This window comes from Rhinolophus hipposideros (genome assembly GCF_964194185.1).
Source record: "Rhinolophus hipposideros genome assembly, chromosome: 22".
Taxonomy (NCBI): Eukaryota; Metazoa; Chordata; class Mammalia; order Chiroptera; family Rhinolophidae; genus Rhinolophus; species Rhinolophus hipposideros.
The window spans coordinates 7,116,379-7,136,906 of record NC_138068.1 but is presented as its reverse complement, the minus strand read 5'-3'; the positions used below and the strand labels follow the sequence as shown (position 1 = coordinate 7,136,906).

Genomic DNA, 20,528 nt, shown 5'->3' with positions numbered 1-20,528 from the left:
CATGCTTGCCACTGGGGGTGAAGCAATGAATGAGACAGGTAAATCCCTGTACTCACAGGACTCAGGTTAAAATTAGAGAGAAAAACTTCTAATGCAGGGTCTTTCATCCTCGGCATGATTGACATCTGGACTGGACCATTCTGTGGTGGGGGGACGTCCTGTGCACTGTAGGTCGTTTAGCAGCATTCCTGACCTCTACCCACTAGAGGTTAGCAGCATAGCCCCCACAACCTCCCCACTGTGACAACCAAAATGTTTCTAGATATTGCCAAGTGTCCCCAGGGGACAAAATCACCCCCAGCTGAGTCGTTAAGAATGTGTGTGGTATCCAATGGGATATATTGATGATGTAATACAGAATTGTACACCTGAAATCTATGTAAATTTACTAACAATTGTCACCCCAATAAAATTAATTAAAAAAAAAAAAAAGAATGTGTGTAGTATCAACTGGGAAGAGAGGTAGGAGCCCACGTGTGTCTGTAACTCAGTGTGCACTTGGGGCTGGGACCCTCCTGGGGTAAATGTTGTTCCTGCTGTTCTGTTTAAGCAGGATTCTGAAGGGCTGACTATATGCAAGGCCCTGTGGAAAGTCACAGAATGCAAAGCAGCAGAGGAGAGAGCAGAGCACTTACAAAGTCCTCACTATGCCCAAAACTACTGGCGCAGGCACATGAAGATAAACACCAATGCCTCCTTGCTCTTAAAAAGCTTAGCATCTGGGAGGTGAGATCAAAATCACAATTGGATTTATCCAGGAGTAAAGTGCTGTGGATCACAGAGAAGGGTGACTCCCTTTGGGGGGCTTGGAGAAGGCCTTAGGGAGGAGATGGCCTATAAAATGGGCTCAGAATTTGCAATAGCCGTTGTGCAAGTAACAATGAATTAGGTGCTTGCCTAGGAACACCAATCCCAAATTTTACAGTATCGACCTTCTTATCATGGATAATTATTGAACAGAGTAGCCAAGGAGACTACTTTATACTTTGTCAAGCAAAAAAAAAAAAAAAAAAAAAGTACTGCACTGTTTTTCCATTTTAATTGTTAGGAGCTAAAGACTGTAAATACCAAGGAAGAAAACAATGTGTCTCGTGCAAAGTACATAGCAAAGTTGTGTGCAAGTATTGATAAAAATGTATCTAATTTGTAAAGTAGCAGCTACACAAAACTATGGAATATACATGGACTAATAGACATATATGAAGCTCCCAGTTGCCCCCAAACTATTATAAAAAGAAACTAACCTACCCTCAAACTATGGTAAGCAGAAAAGGGGATTATTTGCTCATGTAATTTCAAAGTACAAAGACAGTCAATCTTCAGGTGGGGTTGGATCAAGGTTCTCGCTTCAATTTGTTGCAGTTTTCTTGGCTCTGCGCTCTTGTGTATGTCAGCTTAGATTTTAGGCTGCCTGCCTTCCCTCATGCTGGTGTAACTGCTTCCAGCAGATTATAAACTCATGTAAGAGAAGAGGAAAAAACGAAAAGGAGAGACCCTTATGTTCTTAACCATCAAATCAGACTGAGAATGACAATCACCTATTGTCCTAGGTTAGGCCTGAATCACCCGACCAAGCCACTATTGCAAGACGATTGGCTTAGATAAGTTGTGGGGGGCACACCCATACCTGCACAGTGCCAACCCCACCCACACTTAATAGACTGAGACGCAAATGCGTGGCCTACTGTGATGTAGCTTGGAACATGCATGGCCTTTTCAGTATTGCTCAAGAATTAGCAAAGTTCATTTTTAAATGTTTATAAGTAACAAAATAATTCGCAAGACCTGGAAAGGCCACCAAGATCTTCTCTGAAACTTTATCTTTAGATGTAACAGCTAATTCGCTTTATATCTCCTAAGAATCATTCAAAGGTGTTAGAGACTACATATAAGAAGATGCTTTTCCGATACTTCTACCCTTGCCTAACCATCGTCCTCCAAGTCAGAAAGCTTCTTGTTTTCTTTGTAAGTCATCCAGGGAAAGAAAAACATATTCTACTCCCAAAAGCCAATTAACTAACCAATGAGCTAAACACTGCCTTTTTTGTTGTTAAGAAAAAAAATATAGACATATATTACTATTTTTTTAAGAGAATTCAGCTTTCGTGAGAGTGGTTTGGGAGCTAGCTGAGAGCTAACCGTTTTTGAAAAGCAGAGAAAAATACATAAAACAGAGAAAAAGAACATCAGTGACAAGGGTGGATATATTAGGAGCCATCTATAGGTGCTCACTGATGGAGGCTGTTAGGTTAGGTCGCCAGACAGTCTCCCTCCCCACCCCCACTCCCCGTCCAACCCCCCATCCTCTCTTAGGAGGATAACCAATTTGGTACTCTTTGGGGGGTGCTGATATAGTGACCTCAAGACTTTTCCTATTTACCCATCTCCTTTTATAGGTAGGGACAGGAAAAAGATGACAGGTCTTGAAAAGACCATTCTTAAACTAACCCTAACCTAAAATCAAAGGGTCAAAACCTCTGGAGAACTTTCCATTAGATTATTCAAACTATCGATTGAAAAAGATCGAAGACCTCTATAGCTCCCAGAATTTGGGCCATTTCCAAGAACAGCTTCAGCCAACTGTCCGGTGTGCGTTTGGCCTCAGCTCAGATTTACTGTTTTGTATAAGTTGCCTCATTTGAAAGCTAACCTAGTTAATTAAGAACTGAAATAGGTCAGGATTCATTTGAGTTACCGGAGTTACTTAAAAATGCTAATCCCTTTCAGCAGTAACTTTTTTGTTTGTTTGTTCCTTGTAGGATAAAAAGCACTCAACCTGATAAGGGGATTTAAATGAATCCAGAAGGAATTGATTGAGAATAATGCTAGGAGCCGGATGGATTTTTTTTTTTTTTCAGACAGCACTTGAAAAAGTAAATACTAAAAATCCTGAGAAACCCAGCCCCCTCATGTTGCTCTTTGTGACTAGGTCTTTGTTCTTGTGATAATGGTGATAAGGATACACATCAAGGGCTTGTTACTACCAGGCATTCTGAGCTCTTTCCAGTTACCTCAGTTCTCCCGGTCATCTTTGAGGTAGGTTCTGTTCTCATCTCCAGTTAATGGAAGAAGAGACTGAGACCCACAAAGGTTGTTAGTTAGCTCGAGATGACAATGAAAGCCGTGGCCGAGGTGGGATTTGATCCCAGGCAGGCTTGCTCCAGACCTTGTGCTTTTCAACTGCAGATGATAACACCTGTGAGAGTGGTGCTTTCTCTTCTAGTTTTCCTGTAAGAATAGAGGGTCCTCCTCCGTGCAGCTCCCTGCTTCACCGACAACTGGAGAGCCGATAAGTATCACTCTTCCTCAGCACCAATTCCCAAAGCTGCAGCTGATCTTGACTTTGCAGCATTTCTCAACTATTGACATTTGGGGGGGTCAATAATTCTTTGTTGTGGGGGGCTGTCCTGTGCATCGTAGGGTGTTTAGCACACCCCAAGCCTCTCTACCCACTAGTCGCCAGCAGCACCTCTTCTCCAGTCATAACAACCAAAGATGCCACCAGATGTTGTCACATCTGCCTTGGGGAACCACTTCTTTCACTCCTGCTTGGGAACCACTGGGTTAGAGCATGAGAGTGGCCCAGTTGGCTCCTGGGGCCACGTGTTCTTTTATAGAAACCAGCTGCCAGGGAAATGTCTAATGAACTCATTCATCCTGAAGGTCAAAGGCAAGATAAGAGAATAAGTCTTTCTATATTTATAGGGATGAGCTCTTGGTTTGCCTCATGCCAAGTGAACAAAAGTCAAACTGTAGGGTGTAGAGTGTTATAGGTTTTAGGCTGGAGGAAGAAAGGGTCTTTACGAAGCCCCTGTGTCCACCCCCACACACCCTCACCCATCTATCCCCATCTTCCTTTGCCTCCCGGGCACGCTGTGTGGACACTTCAACTATCTAAAGGAATATCCTGTTGAAAAGGCTATTTGTTTTGTTTGTTCTTTTCTATGGCTTGAAAGTGGATTAGGACCAATGAGTAACATCTAAGTTTGTCAGCTAGAGAAAATCATGCTTTACTGATGCAATCACTTATTCATTTATCAGTGCAATCGCTCATGTCTTTCTTCCTATATTCAACAAATATTTGAACAAGCTGGGCGCTGGATAGCAATGGCATATAGTGATGAACCAGTTAGAGTCAGCCTGCCTCAGGGAGCTAAGAGTTACTGGGAAGACAAACAGTCAAGTGAGTCGGGGAATAAAATAATTGCAAATTGAGGTAAGGACTACACAAGAAAAGTGGGTAGCTGAGATAGAAGGTAACTTTGGTCGTTGGGGACTTGGAGGGAGTGATCAGAGACGACTCCTCTAAAGACAGGCATTTGAGCTGAGACGAAAAGGAGGAGGAAGAATTTGATATAGGGAAAGGGGGGAGTCTTCTGTAGGAGAAACAGAATTTTGAAGGTCTTAAAGAAGGAAAGAACTTGGTGGGTTCCAGCAACAGGCATTAGAATGTGGGCTTTAGAGACCTCAGCAAAGAGGATAGTGATGGGGTGTGGGTCTGAGATGCAAAAAGGACAGGTCATTTCAAGTAAATAGACCACAAGAGAGCAAGAGTGACCACCAGTGAAGAGGACACAGCTTCTACCAGAAAAGACGTGGTGGCAGCCTGGCCCAAGGTGGTGGCGTGGAAATGGATGGCAGCGTGCAGAGTTCCGATTTCTTTCAAAATAGCATTGACATTTCCAACTGATGAATTAGATACAGAGAATAGGGGAAAGGGAATTCAGCATAGATTCCAGAATCCAAGAGACACAAATTCAAGTCCCACTTCAGCAGTGTGACTCCAGACATGTAATTAACATTCTCTGCAACTCAATCTCATCATCTGATGTCAAGATAGAATTTGAAAGACATACAGCGCTATTGTGGAGATCATGTCAGGCAGCACGTGATCTCCACAATAAAATAAAGAAATTAGCCCACTAGCTTTCACACAGGCATCTGCTCTCCACTGCTGTTGGCTATTATTATTGTTTTTTTATTTAATAGAGAATAGGGTGCCTCAACGCTGGCAGTTCCTGATCACTGAAGATTCCAAGGATAGCTGTCTAGAGGTTACTTCACTGAAGTGTTGATAAAAGGGTGAAAGCACATAATGAATGCTTGACGTGCATGGATTCAAAGTTCTCTCCCATCCTAAGATTTGATCCCATTGTGCCATCGAGGAAACCCTGCTCAACTCTTAGATAGGAGGAATGGAAGGGGTTCTACACACCATGTCCTCTTAGCCGGACGGGTTCCATGATGAGGTTGGTGGAGGATCCAATGTGAAGAAGAGTGGGGAAGTCCCACATCTGGACCTTACTCATAGAACAGAAGAATACGGGGCAAGGAAAGCCTTCGCAGGCTGAGGAATTGGCCCTGAGACATGAGAGGTCTTTCCACCTCAGACTTCTGTGAATCCAGAGACAGCAAAGACATTTCACCAGATAAGCAAAGGCCAGATTGCTTTCTGACAGTGCCAATTTAGCTTCTCTGAGGGAACAGTGGTCTTTTCCCCCCCCCCCTCTCTTTCTTTCTTAATGTGAAGTGGTCACAGCCATGAACTTAGCAAAAGAAGCAGGTTAAAATTTGTCCGTTCTTGGCTAATGCAGTTAGACATTTTCGAGAAAAGGCAATGAGAAGTGGTCATTATCCATTATCTGCATGAAATATTTCAGAGAACGAAGCAGCATTGGCCAAAAAAAAAGGAAAGAAAAGATGTTTGATTTCAAGCCAGGCAAAAAGGAAATAAGATCACCTTCTAGCTCTGTGGGAGGCCTGTGCTAATGATGTTATTTCAAGTAAAATGGGAATATTTGTCTGAAAAAATACAGATGGTGCATCTGCTTCATAGACTTTCTGAAGGTTGTTCTGCACAATGATTCACTGTCCCTTTTCTTGGCAACAAACAAACAAACAAATAAAAATCCTCTTTCCAGTCTTGGAAAGAACTACATATGTGTGAGTGTGTTTGCATATCCCTTTGGGGGGAAAATGTATAGAAAATCAGTATGCACATTTTGCTGACCATAGTTGCTACCACTTGAAAAATCAAAGCCTAAAGCTCGTCATTTGATTGCAAAGTTTCACTCCTACTGTGTAGTTTCGTTGTCCCTGTTTCGTTTCACATTGTTTACCCCCCGCTCCTGATGTATGTATCTCTCGGGGTGTGGATAATATAAGGATAATGATTTCTAAACTGGAACTACCAGAAAGCTTGTGACGTGGCCCTCTTCTCACCCTGCTCCATGAATATTTTCTCCCTTTGCTTTTTCAAATTGCCACCGGGGCACTGCCCAATCATAATACATGCCAGACGGAAATTCTAGGTAGCTGAGTATAAAGCATTTTTCTAGAAGACCTTCTGCTTTGAGCATTAGTCATCTCTCTTAGTGCAACGCCCCAGGCCTCTAACAAAGATCTTTTCCCTCAGATGGTGAGTTGCTTTATTTCGCGGATTGCAGACAGTATCATTATGGGTAATGACCTAATAACTTGCTATTCCATATTTGCACATCACTTCTACGGAAGTTCCCAGCACACATACCACTGGCTCCTGGTACGAATGATTTAATACTAAGTAACAAACCCCAAACTGGAGGAAGCTCTTTTCTTATGTATGACGTACACAGAGCTGACTCTCCTCTAACGCAAGTACCATCTAAAAGCTGTGGGCTTGGACCCGGAGGTAGGGATGACAAAGAATGCCGAAGTCAACTGATCTCAGCTTTCTGTGGGTTCAGGTTGAAGGTCAGGATGTGAAGTGTTTCCAGAGTACCTAGGACAGGCCTGGCGGGTCAGGAGGGAGTCCTACCACCCTGGTGTTGTACATACTTTACCATATTTTATACTCCTAACTATCCTAGAAAGTAAATACTATTATGCTCATTTTGTAGATGAGGAAGGTGAGCCACTGAAAATTTCAGTGACTTTCCAAAAATCACATGGCAGCAGTCATTGGCAGATTTGAACTCAGGCCAGCCTGCTCCCAAGGCCAGTGGGCCATCTTATCTATTCATTAACTGATCAGCCCTTGAATCGGTGACTTTTTTTTCTCTCTTGCTGGGTGTTTCCCAATATAAACTGGGAGCAGTTGTCTAAGCCACAGGCATTTTGTCTTTTGATTCCTAGAGAGGAAAGGGGCTGAACTCTCAAATTCGTATTCTCTTTTCACAAAGCTGGTATCCACCTACATGTAGGGATGTAAGAAGAGAAAAGTAGATTGGCTAAATACCTTGCTACTAATTACAGTTTTGCGAATTACAGCAGGGCTTCTCAAACGTTCTTGAGCATATGAATCCCTGACTGATTTTGTGAAATGATTTACAGTCCATAGACTTGGGGTGGGGCTAAGAGTCTGCGTTTCTAATGAGTCCCCAGGTGACCCTACAAGCTGCTGATCCAAGGACCACCCTTTGAGTAGCGAGGGCTTACAATAGGCTTTCCTTGCATTTCCTCTTCTGGCCGGACAGAACCCTGTGAGGTAGTCAGGCTTGAGGTGGTCACTTCAATTTGGGATTGACAAGACAAGGAACCAAGGTCAAAGAGCCCATACGGGAAAGTACCAGGAGAGCATGCCCAATGTTCAGACTCTTTGCCTCCCCTGGCTCCTTTGGTTCGAAGTTTGCAAATGGAGAAGTCTCAGACATATTTGGTTTCATCTACATAGTTTGGCCACACATAGTAGCTGACAAGCAGCCTAGATCCCATGGCTGTTCCTTGAATAGCAGCTGTCCTCTTTCAACGTGGCATCAACTTTCCAGTTGCCCACATCTTCCCGCTATCTCTTGAGCTAAGTGCCAGCCCGCTTACCTTTGCAACTGAGGATCATCTTCCCCCCACCTGGCCTGCTTTCCCATTTAGTTATCTGCCTCTCTCCAGCAATGCATGACCTTTTCATGACCTTTCCCTCCCAACCCAGTGTCCACCTTCTCTCCATAATGCATCTCTCTACCCTCCTTGGCCTTTGGGGAACCACTGTGATGGAAGTCCCAATGAAACTCAACTAAAGTCTCTTGCATGTGATAGCTGCGTGAAAAATATTTCTTGATTAAATGAGCAAACAGATGAACCGCAAAGGGATGACAGAGCACTCACTTCCCCTGACTTAAACTAGCTTCGTCCTCTTTCGCTGATGACCAGGACATAGAAAACGTCACAGAGCCTGATGAGAAAACAACTTTGTCGTCCGAAGAGCTGTGCCGAGGGTCCAGGAAAGTGCCCACAATGAGAGCACGTGAAGTAAATGGACGTTTTGTTTCCTACTGACTCCACCTGTTATGCACCCATCGTCCAAGTAAAGTCTTCTAATTCACGGAATGGTCTGCAGGAAATAATAAAAGGGATGTTGTTGTTGATGACCTTCAGAAAGCTCTCCATCCATCTCCATAGAGCCCTCAGGGGCTCAGGAGAAGCTTCCAGCTGTTACCCATTGCCCTCTTCAGCATTCCTTTAGACAAAGAATTCCAATGGCTTGCTTCCGACCTTCAGATAAATGAGGGCACAGGCCCTTCTCTCTCAACCCGTGTGTGCAAGCCACACTCCTGTGAATGAGTTCTATGTGGTGTGGCTGGTGTAAACATCTATGTGCCATCAATTCTGGTTTTCTTGTGGAAATCTTTCCTGTTTAGAAATGGGCATGAAATTCGAAGATTTCTCCAGACTGCAGGGAGACTGAGCCTGGGCTCATGGTAGCTGGCTGCTCTGTAAAGCAAAGTCTGTGCTCAGGGATGGCCCACTGGCCTAATGCCTCCCGAAAAACAAAGTACACGGCCCCCCTTAGCATGGCCCCCTGAGGGGCCCTCACTCAGGGCCTGGCCACCACTGAAATGGAGTTCAGCCTCCTCGAACTAAATGCTCTCTCTCTTTCCTCTGCCTGCCAACAAGACTGCCAATTAGTGCCAATAATAATATACATATTAACAGATTTCAAGACCACAGTCACCAAAACACTAGGGACTCGTGACAGGGAGTCCTTCCTGCTTGTCATGATTTAGCATACCTACTAGGTACATGGCAAGAAAATTTTGCAATCCCCTCATTTATGTCTGCCCTGCACACTGAAATCTTCATGTGATTTTAAACTGTCATTTAGTGGGGTAGATTGGTGAAAATGATCCTGTCACCACCAGATATGTTTTTAAATGAGGTCTTGGTTGAATTCTGGTTCCGTTTTTGAAAATCAGCCTTCTGGAGTTTTCTATTCTTCTGAGCTTATAACTGTGCCACCTCTACTGCCACTTTCAAAACTGTCAATGTTTTTCCTGTAAACACTTTATTGTGGATTTTCAAGGCAACTACAAAAATGTACACCCAGCAAAAATCTGAACTCTAACATCATGCCACCCATGAATTGTTTTGCACAATTTCATTTAAGTCATCCTGACTAGACATTTTTGGGACAATTGAAAGGGTAATTTTTTTAATTGCTTCTCCTTTTTAAAGAAATGTTAATATAAAAGGAAATTTCTAAAATGTAAGGGTTTATTTCTGAAGTCTATTCATCTATACTCGGTCAACACTTTGCAGCATATATCATATATTTTTCCCATGAGTTCAGGAGAACACCACCCTAATGTTTATGGAGCGTGCATATTGGAACGGCTAATGAACTTTATCCATGACAAAATTAGTGCATACTTTCAAAGTTCCCCTGTGTGAATCCTTTCTGAATCAAAGTCTGCTCACATTAAGGGTGTATTTTCTGATGCTTTGCAGACTGGATGCTTATTTGCAGTCTGCATACTTAAACGTCTAAATGCACAGCTCAGGGATTTCAGGGAAAAAGAAAGCTGGTGGCTGAGCTGTTCTGAAAAGATGATCTATGATGTCATTCTGTTTGTATCATGGAGAAAAGTTGATCGGGATGCTTGTAATTCACACCTGATCTGTGTTGGGGGAGGGGCGCTGGGCCCATCACCGGTGCCAATCATACTGCTGTGAAGTGGAGACAAAGTTTGCAACTGGCATGATCCCCTTTCACTGTCTGATCTCGTCATCCACTCACTCAGATAATTTGTGGGCATCGTCCTGTGCCAGGATGTGTTCTGAGCGCTGGGAGAAGCAAGATCTCTGTCTTCACGGGGACAGACATTTTATCTCTATATTTAGAGGGAGGAGGTAATCGATCCAAAACTAACAAACAAGTTTTCCGAGTACAGTACGTGCTCTAGGGATTTCAGGAAGGAGGTGGACGTGACCTACAGTTGCACAGAGAAGGGCAGACAGGTCAGGACAGACTTCCCTGAGAAGGGGCAGTTTGAGGTGAAGCCTGAAGAATGAAAAAGAATCAGCTATGGGAGCGTGGAGACAAAGAACTTTCCAGGCAGAGAAGTCTGCAGTTGCAAAGAACCACAGGCCAGTAATGGACTGGCTGGTGCGAGAAGGAGCAAGGAGGTTGCTATGCCGTAAGCGTGGAGAGCGGGGCGAGAGTGACAAAGCGGAGAGGTGGGGGACAGACCCTGCAAGCTCTTCTGCACTGTTTGAATTTATTATAAGTGCAGCAGGAAGACACTGCAGGAGTTAAAACAGAGCAATGTCACCACCTAATACCTTCCACAAAGACTATTCTAGCAGTTCTTTGAAAAAACGGACTGGGGCCATTGAGTCGCTCTAGTGAACAATCCTGGTGGCCCAGTAAGCACAGTGGGCCTGGAGTGAAAGAGAAATGGTCTCTTGAGTCAGTCATTTAGACATAGAAACGACGGTGTTTGCTCAGGAATTAGCTGTCCTAGGAATGGGGCGCTTCATGGGGCCAGAGCCAGGCTGGCCTAAGGGATGAAATTTGGATTGGAAAGCGATGTTTGATCTTTCACCTGGAATCACCAAGGAGGTTCTGCAGAGAGCAGTCTTTTCTTACTGTGTCGTGGGGGTAATTGTGCTCGTCTTCTTTGGCTAAATAAGTATTCATAAGAATAAACTTGCCACTCATCCACGTTACCAAGATTTACACATGAAGCAGTCTTATTAAACACGTCATTGAGAGAGAGAGAGAGAGAGACAGAGACTCATTACATACAGATCACCCCCATTCTGGCTGTCTTCCGTCTCTCGCTTCAGCTGCCGGTGGCAAACAAAATCACTTAAGTCAAGTGAGCAGTTTTAAATGTATAATATTAAAATGTGTTTTCAAAACTCCTTGGAACCCTCAGCCATTGTTAAATCACACTGACTTTGACGGATGCTTTGGCACTTTTTTTTTTATGAGGCTTTTCAATTTCGTTACTTTATTGGGTACATGAGATTTAGTCTGTTCTGTAGCAGAAAACAGACAAAAAGGGTCTCTCAGCACGAGTTACTCTTCTGTAAAGGTTATAGTAAACATGTCAATGCCTAATTAAGCAGAAAATTTTATCTGTATTGTGGGGGAGGCATTTGCTGTCTCCGACTTTTCTTCTGGGGAAACCATTGAGAAGGACAAAGTAGATTGTGAAGTTGAGCTGGTCCGGAAAGCTCAGCTTCCAAATGTCAGCAGAAAAAAAAGAGCACTTCTTTTCTCTTTTGTGTGAAAATGACGATATTGGCTGGGCAGTGTGTGTGTGTGTGTGTGTGTGTGTGTGTGTGTGTGCTTGAGTGTGTACAACCTGCACATGTATATTTCATCAACATACATAAAAAATAACATGAATTACTTCCCAACTTCCTGCTACGTATCCAGTGCGAGGCACTGAAAATACTGAGATAAATGACACTTAGCAACACCCTTAACCAACTGTGATGACAGAAAACCCTCTTTTTTTATTAAATTTATTGGAGTGACAATTGTTAGTAAAATTATATAGATTTCAAGTGTACAATTCTATAAATACATCAACTATAGATCACATGGTGTGTTCACCACCCAGAGTCAGTTCTCCTTCCATCACCATATATGTAACCTCTTTTCCCTCTTCTACTACCCTCTTCCCCCCTTCCCCTCTGGTAACCACTAGACTGTTGTCTGTGTCTATGAATTTTTGGCTTGTTTGTTTGTTTTGTTCGTTTGTTGCTTTCAGTTTTATATGCCACATATGAGTGAAGTCATATGGTTCTCGACTTTTTCTCTCTGACTTATTTCGCTTAGCATGATATTCTCAAGATCCGTCCATGTTGTTAGAAAGCGCTCTTTTCTTTCCCCTAAATGTATTCACTTCTCTGTGTGTGTGCACGCGTGTGTGGGTGTGTACACGTGTGTGGGTGTACACGCACACACATTTTTGTTGTTGCTGGGATTAAAGTCCCCATAAGTGCGATGACTATATCCCGGTTTGCCTGCCACAGCAGTGCCGGCTAATGTGTGTTGTCCCCAGGCCTGAGTCATCAAGTCATTTTAATTCTCAAGAGTGACCCTGCTTGGTTGATAAAATTTACCTGACTCTTTGAAGTATTATACTTGGGCTCTGTAGCAACTCTGTTTGTGAATCTTATAACAGTTGTTCTCTCTGAACTTAATGGTATGACTCTTTTCGCAAACATAGAAATTAGTCCAGGGAAAAAAAATGGAATAAGGTGGGAGCGGGTGGTCTAACTCAGGCATTCAGTGATTTTCAACGAGGGTTTTCTCGCAAGTAGTGATCACTTACTAATGGTTGCTTGACTAGATTGAGTAGCTTTTATTTCTTCAAATCAATTTATGGAACTAGAGACCAGCACACCAATTTAATAAAAAAATCCACTTGTCAACTAGCTAGGAAAGCAAAAACACAACACCAATTGCAATAAAATAATGAACCCAACCATGAAACTCATGGCTAGACTGAATTTTTACATTTCATCTTGTTTTATGGTATCATGTCCCCAAAATCGTGGGTTCCTGTCTCCAGCATCCCCATAATTCTCCTCTCTGAGGTGGTTATCCATTCCGTGACATTTCACTGAAATTCACCTTTCACCTTTTGGTCTCTGCTACATTTTCTTATTCGTTTGGTTGCTAATAGAAAGAAAGGGGAGCCTAGTGGTTCAGACCATGGATTCCCTCATCAAACAGGCTGGGTTCGTGTCATGACTCTGTGATACCAGCTCTGTGGTCTTGGGCAAACTTCTTAGCCTTAAAGCCTCAGTTTCCCCATCTATGAAATGAAAATAATAAATTTTACCTGATGTAGATCTTGGATGAAATGAAAGAGTATATTTGCAGTGGTTACCGTATTTCCCCGAAAATAAGACCTAGCCGGACCATCAGCTCTAATGCTTCCTTTGGAGCAAAAATTAATATAAGACCAGGTATTATATTATATTATATTATAATTATACCTGGTCTTATATTAAAATAAGACCGGGTCTTATATTGATGTTTGCTCCAAAAGATGCATTAGAGCTGATGGTCTGGCTAGGTCTTATTTTCGGGGAAACACAGTAGCATCATTCTTAGGAGAGGGTAATTGCTCAATAAATTATTCCTCTTCTGCAGCAGGAGGACCTTTGGAGTTTCTGACTGCAGCTCCCTTATCCCTAACAAACCCCCTTCTCTCCTAATGCTCTGCCTGCCTCACAAGACAAACTTCCAATGCATGATCACCTCTTTTCCATTCCCTGGTGAATAGAAATCACAGCATTCCCTAGGGTTTCTCCCAAGAACTCACCTGCACTTAGAGGGCCGGTAGAAGCTTATAAGGAAAATACTACACTCAGATCATGCAGGCCTTGCAAATCTAAGGCTGAATCTCCCTTGCTTTGGTGTTTCCTTGGTTTCATTTTATCCATGTGGCTCTGAAAAGGCCAGGTAAAGAAAATGAGTCCCTGGCATAAATAGTCCCATTCCTCTTCTCCACTGATGGATATTTGCCCATTAATTCCCTTTGCACCCACTCTCTCATGCCTTCATTTTCCCTGTGCAATTACTGGTCCTAAATCCTTTCCGAGAAGGGAAAGCATGCATCCCCAATAGCATTTTGCATCTACAAATCAAACATATAATTGGCATCTCATGACGGGTCCCCACAAATCACGGTGCATTGGAAATTACAGGCACAAGATCGAGAGGAAATTTTTAGCCTTGTCTGAAAAGGTCTCCATAAAACTGTTGGAGAATAATAGGATCGTCCCCAAATCTCCCATTCTAACACTATTTGCTATTATTTTAAAATCATTTTGTTTGCTGAGCTTACATAATTTTTTGGCTATCAGTGGACGATCTTATTCGATATTGCATAAGCTCTCTACCTGCTGTGTGACTCTCGACAAATAGAGATGTTGTAACAAAAAGACACTGGCTACCAAAAAATATAATGGCTCTACATCCAAATTACTTTTGAGCATTCAAAAATGATTTATTAAGATGATTGTATGCCAATATAGCTAAATGTCTTGGTACACCTTCCCGTGGAGATGGCAAGGGTCAAGTCTTAGTTTTCTTATGAGTCAACATCCTTCTCTGTCGAGATATGTCCTTAATAGAATTGGAATTGCAGTCCAGCTTTCCTGAAAGTCGTATGCATGAATGTAGTGACTGTCCCATTATAGGAGTATTAAAGTGATATTCCTTAAACATGAAAATTATTAACTTGGGATTCTAGGCATTTGTAAAGAGTTATGACTCCTGCCAATTAAAAATGAGGGGAAATTAGATAGCACAAAAGATATCATTTGGCTTTTTCCTGTATCTATTGCTTGCAGTTCATAAAAGTGTAGATTAAATTGCTCTTCCGTTTGATATGGAAAGTATGTAGTCTAAGGGGGGAAATCTGGGATGGAATATGTAACCTGTTATTATTATTTCATCTCTTCTTCTTCTCCTGCAGGCTACGCCCAGGAGGAACAGCTGCAGGAAGAGGAGGAGATAAAAGAAGAAGAAGAGGAGGAGGAAGACAGTGGTTCAGTAGTTCAACTTCAGAGCAGCAATGACCCAGGGACAGACGAGGAGCTAGAAACGGGTCCAGAGCAGAAAGGCTGCTTCAGCTACCAGAACTCTCCAGGAAGTCACCTGTCCAATCAGGACGCTGAGAACGAGTCTCTGCTGAGCGATGCCAGTGATCCCGTGTCAGACATCAAGAGCGTGTGTGGTCGAGATGCCTCTGACAAGAAAACCAGCGCTCCCTCCACGCTTCCAAAGGAAGCCCACAATTGCATGGATAAAATGACGGCCGTCTATGCCAACATCTTGTCGGATTCCTACTGGTCGGGCCTGGGCCTGGGCTTCAAGCTGTCTAACAGTGAGAGACGGAATTGTGACGCCAGAAATGGCAGCAACAGGACTGATTTCGATTGGCACCAAGACGCTCTGTCCAAAAGCCTGCAGCAGAACCTGCCTTCTAGATCCGTGTCGAAGCCCAGCCTGTTCAGCTCGGTCCAGTTGTACCGGCAGAGCAGTAAGATGTGCGGGACCGTCTTCACCGGGGCCAGTAGGTTCCGGTGCCGGCAGTGCAGTGCCGCCTATGACACCTTGGTCGAGTTGACTGTGCATATGAACGAAACGGGCCACTATCAAGATGACAACCGCAAAAAGGACAAGCTTAGACCCACGAGCTATTCAAAGCCCCGCAAAAGGGCCTTCCAAGATATGGATAAGGAGGACGCTCAGAAGGTCCTGAAGTGTATGTTTTGTGGCGACTCCTTCGATTCCCTCCAAGATTTGAGCGTCCACATGATAAAAACGAAACATTACCAAAAAGTGCCTTTGAAGGAGCCAGTACCAACCATTTCATCGAAAATGGTCACTCCGGCGAAGAAACGCGTCTTTGATGTCAATCGGCCGTGTTCCCCTGACTCAACCACAGGCTCGTTTGCAGACTCGTTTTCTTCTCAGAAGAGCGCCAACTTGCACTTGACCTCCAACAACCGTTATGGCTACCAAAATGGCGCCAGCTACACCTGGCAGTTCGAGGCCTGCAAGTCCCAGATCTTAAAGTGCATGGAGTGCGGCAACTCCCACGACACCTTGCAGCAGCTCACCACCCACATGATGGTCACGGGGCACTTTCTCAAGGTCACCAGCTCTGCCTCCAAGAAAGGGAAGCAGCTGGTGTTAGACCCCCTGGCCGTGGAGAAAATGCAGTCGCTGTCGGACACCCCGAACAGTGATTCTCTGGCTTCCAAGCCATCAAGTAACTCAGCTTCCGACTGTACAGCCTCTACAACTGAGTTAAAGAAAGACAGTAAAAAAGAAAAACCAGAGGAGATCACCAAGGATGAGAAAGTCATGAAAACTGAGGAATATGAGGACCCTCTCCAAAAACCGTTGGACCCTACAATCAAATACCAGTATCTAAGGGAGGAGGATCTGGAAGATGGCTCAAAGGGTGGAGGGGACATTTTGAAGTCATTGGAAAATACTGTCACCACAGCCATCAACAAGGCCCAGAATGGGGCTCCCAGCTGGAGCGCGTACCCCAGCATCCACGCAGCCTACCAGCTGTCAGAGGGCACCAAGCCTTCCCTGCCTCTGGGCTCCCAGGTACTACACATCCGACCTAACCTGGCCAACAAGTTAAGGCCAATCGCACCAAAGTGGAAAGTGATGCCGCTGGCACCTGTGCCCTCACAGCTGGCCCCATACACTCAAGTTAAGAAGGAGCCAGAAGATAAAGATGAAGTCGTGAAGGAGTGTGGGAAAGAGAGTCCCCACGAAGAGGCATCATCTTTCAGCCACGGCGAGGGGGATTCTTTCTCCAACAGCGAACCCCCTTCGGAATCCAAAAAGGCCGAGCCTTGTCCCCCGAAGGAGGAGGACAAGCTGATGAAAGAGGGTGGCGAGAAAGAGAAGCCCCAGCCCTTGGAGCCAGCGTCTTCTCTCAGCAACGGCTGTGCCCTCACCCTCCACACCTCAGCCCTGCCGTGCATCAACCCCCTCAGCGCCCTGCAGTCCGTCCTGAACAATCACCTGGGCAAAGCCACGGAACCCCTGCGCTCGCCTTCCTGCTCCAGTCCGAGCTCAAGCACAATCTCTATGTTCCACAAGTCGAATCTCAACGTCGTGGACAAGCCGGTGTTAAGTCCTGCACCCACGAGGCCTGCCAGCGTGTCCAGGCGCTACCTGTTTGAGAACAACGATCAGCCCATCGACCTGACCAAGTCCAAAAGCAAGAAAGCCGAGTCCTCGCAAGCACAGTCCTGTACGTCCCCGCCGCAGAAGCACGCTCTGTCTGACATCGCCGATATGGTCAAAGTCCTCCCCAAAGCCACCACCCCGAAGCCCGCCACTTCCTCCAGGGTCCCTCCCATGAAGCTGGAAATGGACGTCAGGCGCTTTGAGGATGTCTCCAGCGAGGTCTCCACGTTGCACAAAAGGAAAGGCCGGCAGTCCAACTGGAACCCCCAGCACCTCCTGATTTTGCAGGCTCAGTTTGCCTCGAGCCTCTTCCAGACATCCGAGGGCAAGTACCTGCTGTCCGACCTGGGCCCGCAAGAGCGCATGCAGATCTCAAAGTTTACGGGACTCTCGATGACGACCATCAGCCACTGGCTGGCCAACGTCAAATACCAGCTTAGGAAAACGGGCGGGACAAAGTTTCTGAAAAACATGGACAAAGGACATCCTGTCTTTTATTGCAGTGACTGTGCCTCCCAATTCCGAACCCCTTCCACCTACATCAGTCACTTAGAATCTCACCTAGGTTTCCAAATGAAGGACATGACCCGCTTGGCCGTGGAACAGCAAAGCAAGGTGGAACAAGAGATCTCCCGGGTGTCGTCGGCTCAGAGGTCTCCGGAAACCATAGCTGGCGAAGAGGACACAGACTCTAAATTCAAGTGTAAGTTGTGCTGTCGGACATTTGTGAGCAAACATGCAGTAAAACTCCACCTAAGCAAAACGCACAGCAAGTTACCCGAACACCACGCTCAGTTTGTAACAGACGTGGATGAAGAATAGCTCTGCAGGTATGGGTTTGCTCCCAGCTGGTCGTGACAGTGGCCTTGCGAGGAGTTTCTTGAAGGGAGATGGGTCTGTTTAGAGGCAGCTAATGTCTCCCCATACCAAGAGGCCAGTAGCTTGCTGGAATAGGACTTACGTTTCAGAAGACTAGGACATGATGAATGCGTCCTAATCGTTCTGTCAGGTTCTCCAGCGTAGAGCTGGGGGATAGAACAAAATGGGTTTAGAGAGATGGACTTCACAGATTACTGCTTCATGATACGTGATCCCCTTAGTGACCCAAGGCCCAACTTGCAACTTCCAGCCTAGGCTACACCTCATTTTAATGAATAAGTACTAATGTCTCACAGTCCCATTTCACCCCGTCACCTTCCCATAGTAATGCGAGTGACATATGAAGTGGTAACAAAAAGAAAGTGATCAACAGAATAAAGATTGTAGAGTTCCTGGGGGCAGCTACTATAGGGAGATTTCTTACTCATTGTAGGAATAGTTTAAAGTTGTCTTTATCATTATTGCTTATAGTTGATGCTTTTTGCAGCTTAGGGTCGGCAATTGCTAGCTTCCACTCTCTTCCCTTTGTCTATTTCCTCTGTTAGGTTTCCTGTGAAAGAGCATCTGCCCTATCAGATGGTAGAAAAATATTCTTCTCTGCAGAACAGAGAGGAAAACAAAAGAGGCGTATTTTCTTCTCTCATCCTTTCATTTTCCTTAGGATAGACTAATGCCAGAGCCCACCTTTAACAATGGTAGATTGCAATTGCATGCCTTGAGACTTTATTTTACATAAGGAAACAAATGACTTTGCACCTCCATGGCCAATGCACATGGGGTCTCACAGCTGCAAGATAATCTGCACCATGTATCATAGAGGAGTCATCGGTTCCCAGACTGTCTACATCACCTCCAGGAAAGAGGACAGAGGCCAAGGTCAAATCCCTTTGCAGACTAGTCACACTAGCCATTTTCAAATGTTTTCAAGGCTGGGTCTTAACAAATCCCTTCCATCTCCCTATTTGTATTTTCTCTACTTCCTTTTCTCTTCCCTCCAGCATGATACCCCTCCCCTGCCCTGTGTGCTAGGGACCCTCGCACACATTCAGGTGTCCCCCACCTTGGGGCGTACCCCAAGATGAGGACCAAACCTGACACGTCACTTCAGCACTTGTTAGTTCAGTTTATGTCATGCGAGGTTACAGATGAGCTCTTTTGATTCCTTCACAATAAGATATAAACAGCTAATGATAACTTAACCATAGAAGCCCTCACCACCCCTTCTCGTCGGAGCATTTGTTTGTAATAGGAGACTTTCAGATCAAGCCACAAAGGTATGAGCACGAGTCTGAGTCCAGGTGGAGAGAGGTATTTATATAGCGTAGCTTTGGGCTCACATCTCAATGGGTAGGGAGATCTGGTGAGTGAGAGGATGGTCAAAATGAAATAAAGGTTAAAACAACTGATCTGGGACTTTCGGTGAAAAGATCTAAGAGCTTCTGATAAAGGGGGACACCACCCTATAATTCTAAGGGCTATCTGGGCCCAAATGAAGACTATTGTTTTGTTTGCATGTTTTTATCATGATAATTAAAATGTGTTACTGGCAGATTCAGCTTTTGCTTTCCAAGCATGGTTTGTTCAGCTCACACTATTGAAAGAAAAGCTGAAATGTATCTATTGAACCTACACATGAACTTGGGGCTCAGCAAATCTGTTTATTTGCTATATCACATTTTAAATTTTATGTAACTTGCTATTATTCTTTTCTGGTCCTTTAAAAAAAAAAAAGGTGGATATACACAGAAAACCCAAAGAGAAGAGGGATATCTCCAATCTCATAGTGGTGGTAGGTCCAAACCATGGTGAAGAAGAGAAATAGGTCGTGTTTATTTGTGCTACAATAAAGACCAATTTTCCACCTGTTAGGTTTGTAATCATTTTTTTTTTAATGAATATCACTGCCAAAACATTGTGATTTGTAAATAGAGCGAGGGGAGGAAAAGAAAGCCTTAGTGAAAATCTGAAACGTACATACCTGTTCTAGGGAAGCAAAGGTAAACCAATAATTTGGGGGAAACCTACACAAAAGGTACTTACAAATCTGTTAAATGCATAGATAGGAGAGCGCTTTTTCTCATCTCTCTGTATTGGTACAGGAATAAATATTTCTGATTTGGACCTTCAAAACACCATATTACAGAGTTATTATGTGAAACCCAAGTTCCATCCTGATACAGCCACTGTGATGCTGTGATTCTGAGGGTGTATTGCAGAAAAACACGTGTATACAAAACATGGTGTGGGCATTTGGTGTATTTGTGGTGTTCTAAAGATATTCCAATCTGCCAGAACCATTCCCACATCAGCACCACATCTTTTTGATGCTCTGGTCACCTAGAAAAGAATTCCGCCACTCTCGAATCCTCTTCCAGAACAATATTTATGCAATACCTTGCTAACTTCTTAGAATCATGCATATACAGAGGGTGCCAAAAAAAATGTATACACATTTGAAGAAAGGAAAAAAACTGTATTAAAGTTGTACTACTCAATATATACTAATAACAAAAGATGCATGCGTATACATTTTTTTGGCATCCCTGGTATGTTTCTAAGTGATCACAAAATAAGGTCACTGTTATCTGGAACTCTAATTTCAGCCGGTATGCATGACGGCACACATTGTACAAAATCACATGACATTTTAGAGAACGTGGTCAATATTTTGTGGAAATTTGGAGAGATTCGCCATATCTGTCTT

At 44.1% G+C, this 20,528-nt stretch overlaps 1 protein-coding gene across 4 annotated transcripts in view; it reads left to right on the top strand.

Moving 5' to 3' along the window:
* TSHZ2 (teashirt zinc finger homeobox 2) overlaps positions 1 to 20,528 on the top strand; it is a 422,466-nt gene that overhangs the window by 234,120 nt on the left and 167,818 nt on the right. Inside the window, exon 2 of one of the 4 annotated variants that reach the window (XM_081033542.1) lies at positions 14,700 to 17,775. In XM_081033542.1, coding sequence (XP_080889668.1) covers positions 14,700 to 17,767 — 3,068 coding nt within the window. In that variant the 3' untranslated portion in view covers positions 17,768 to 17,775. Of the gene's footprint in view, positions 1 to 14,699; positions 20,328 to 20,528 lie in introns of those variants that run through there. The other 3 variants (XM_081033543.1, XM_081033541.1, XM_081033544.1) reach the window with 3 other exon arrangements.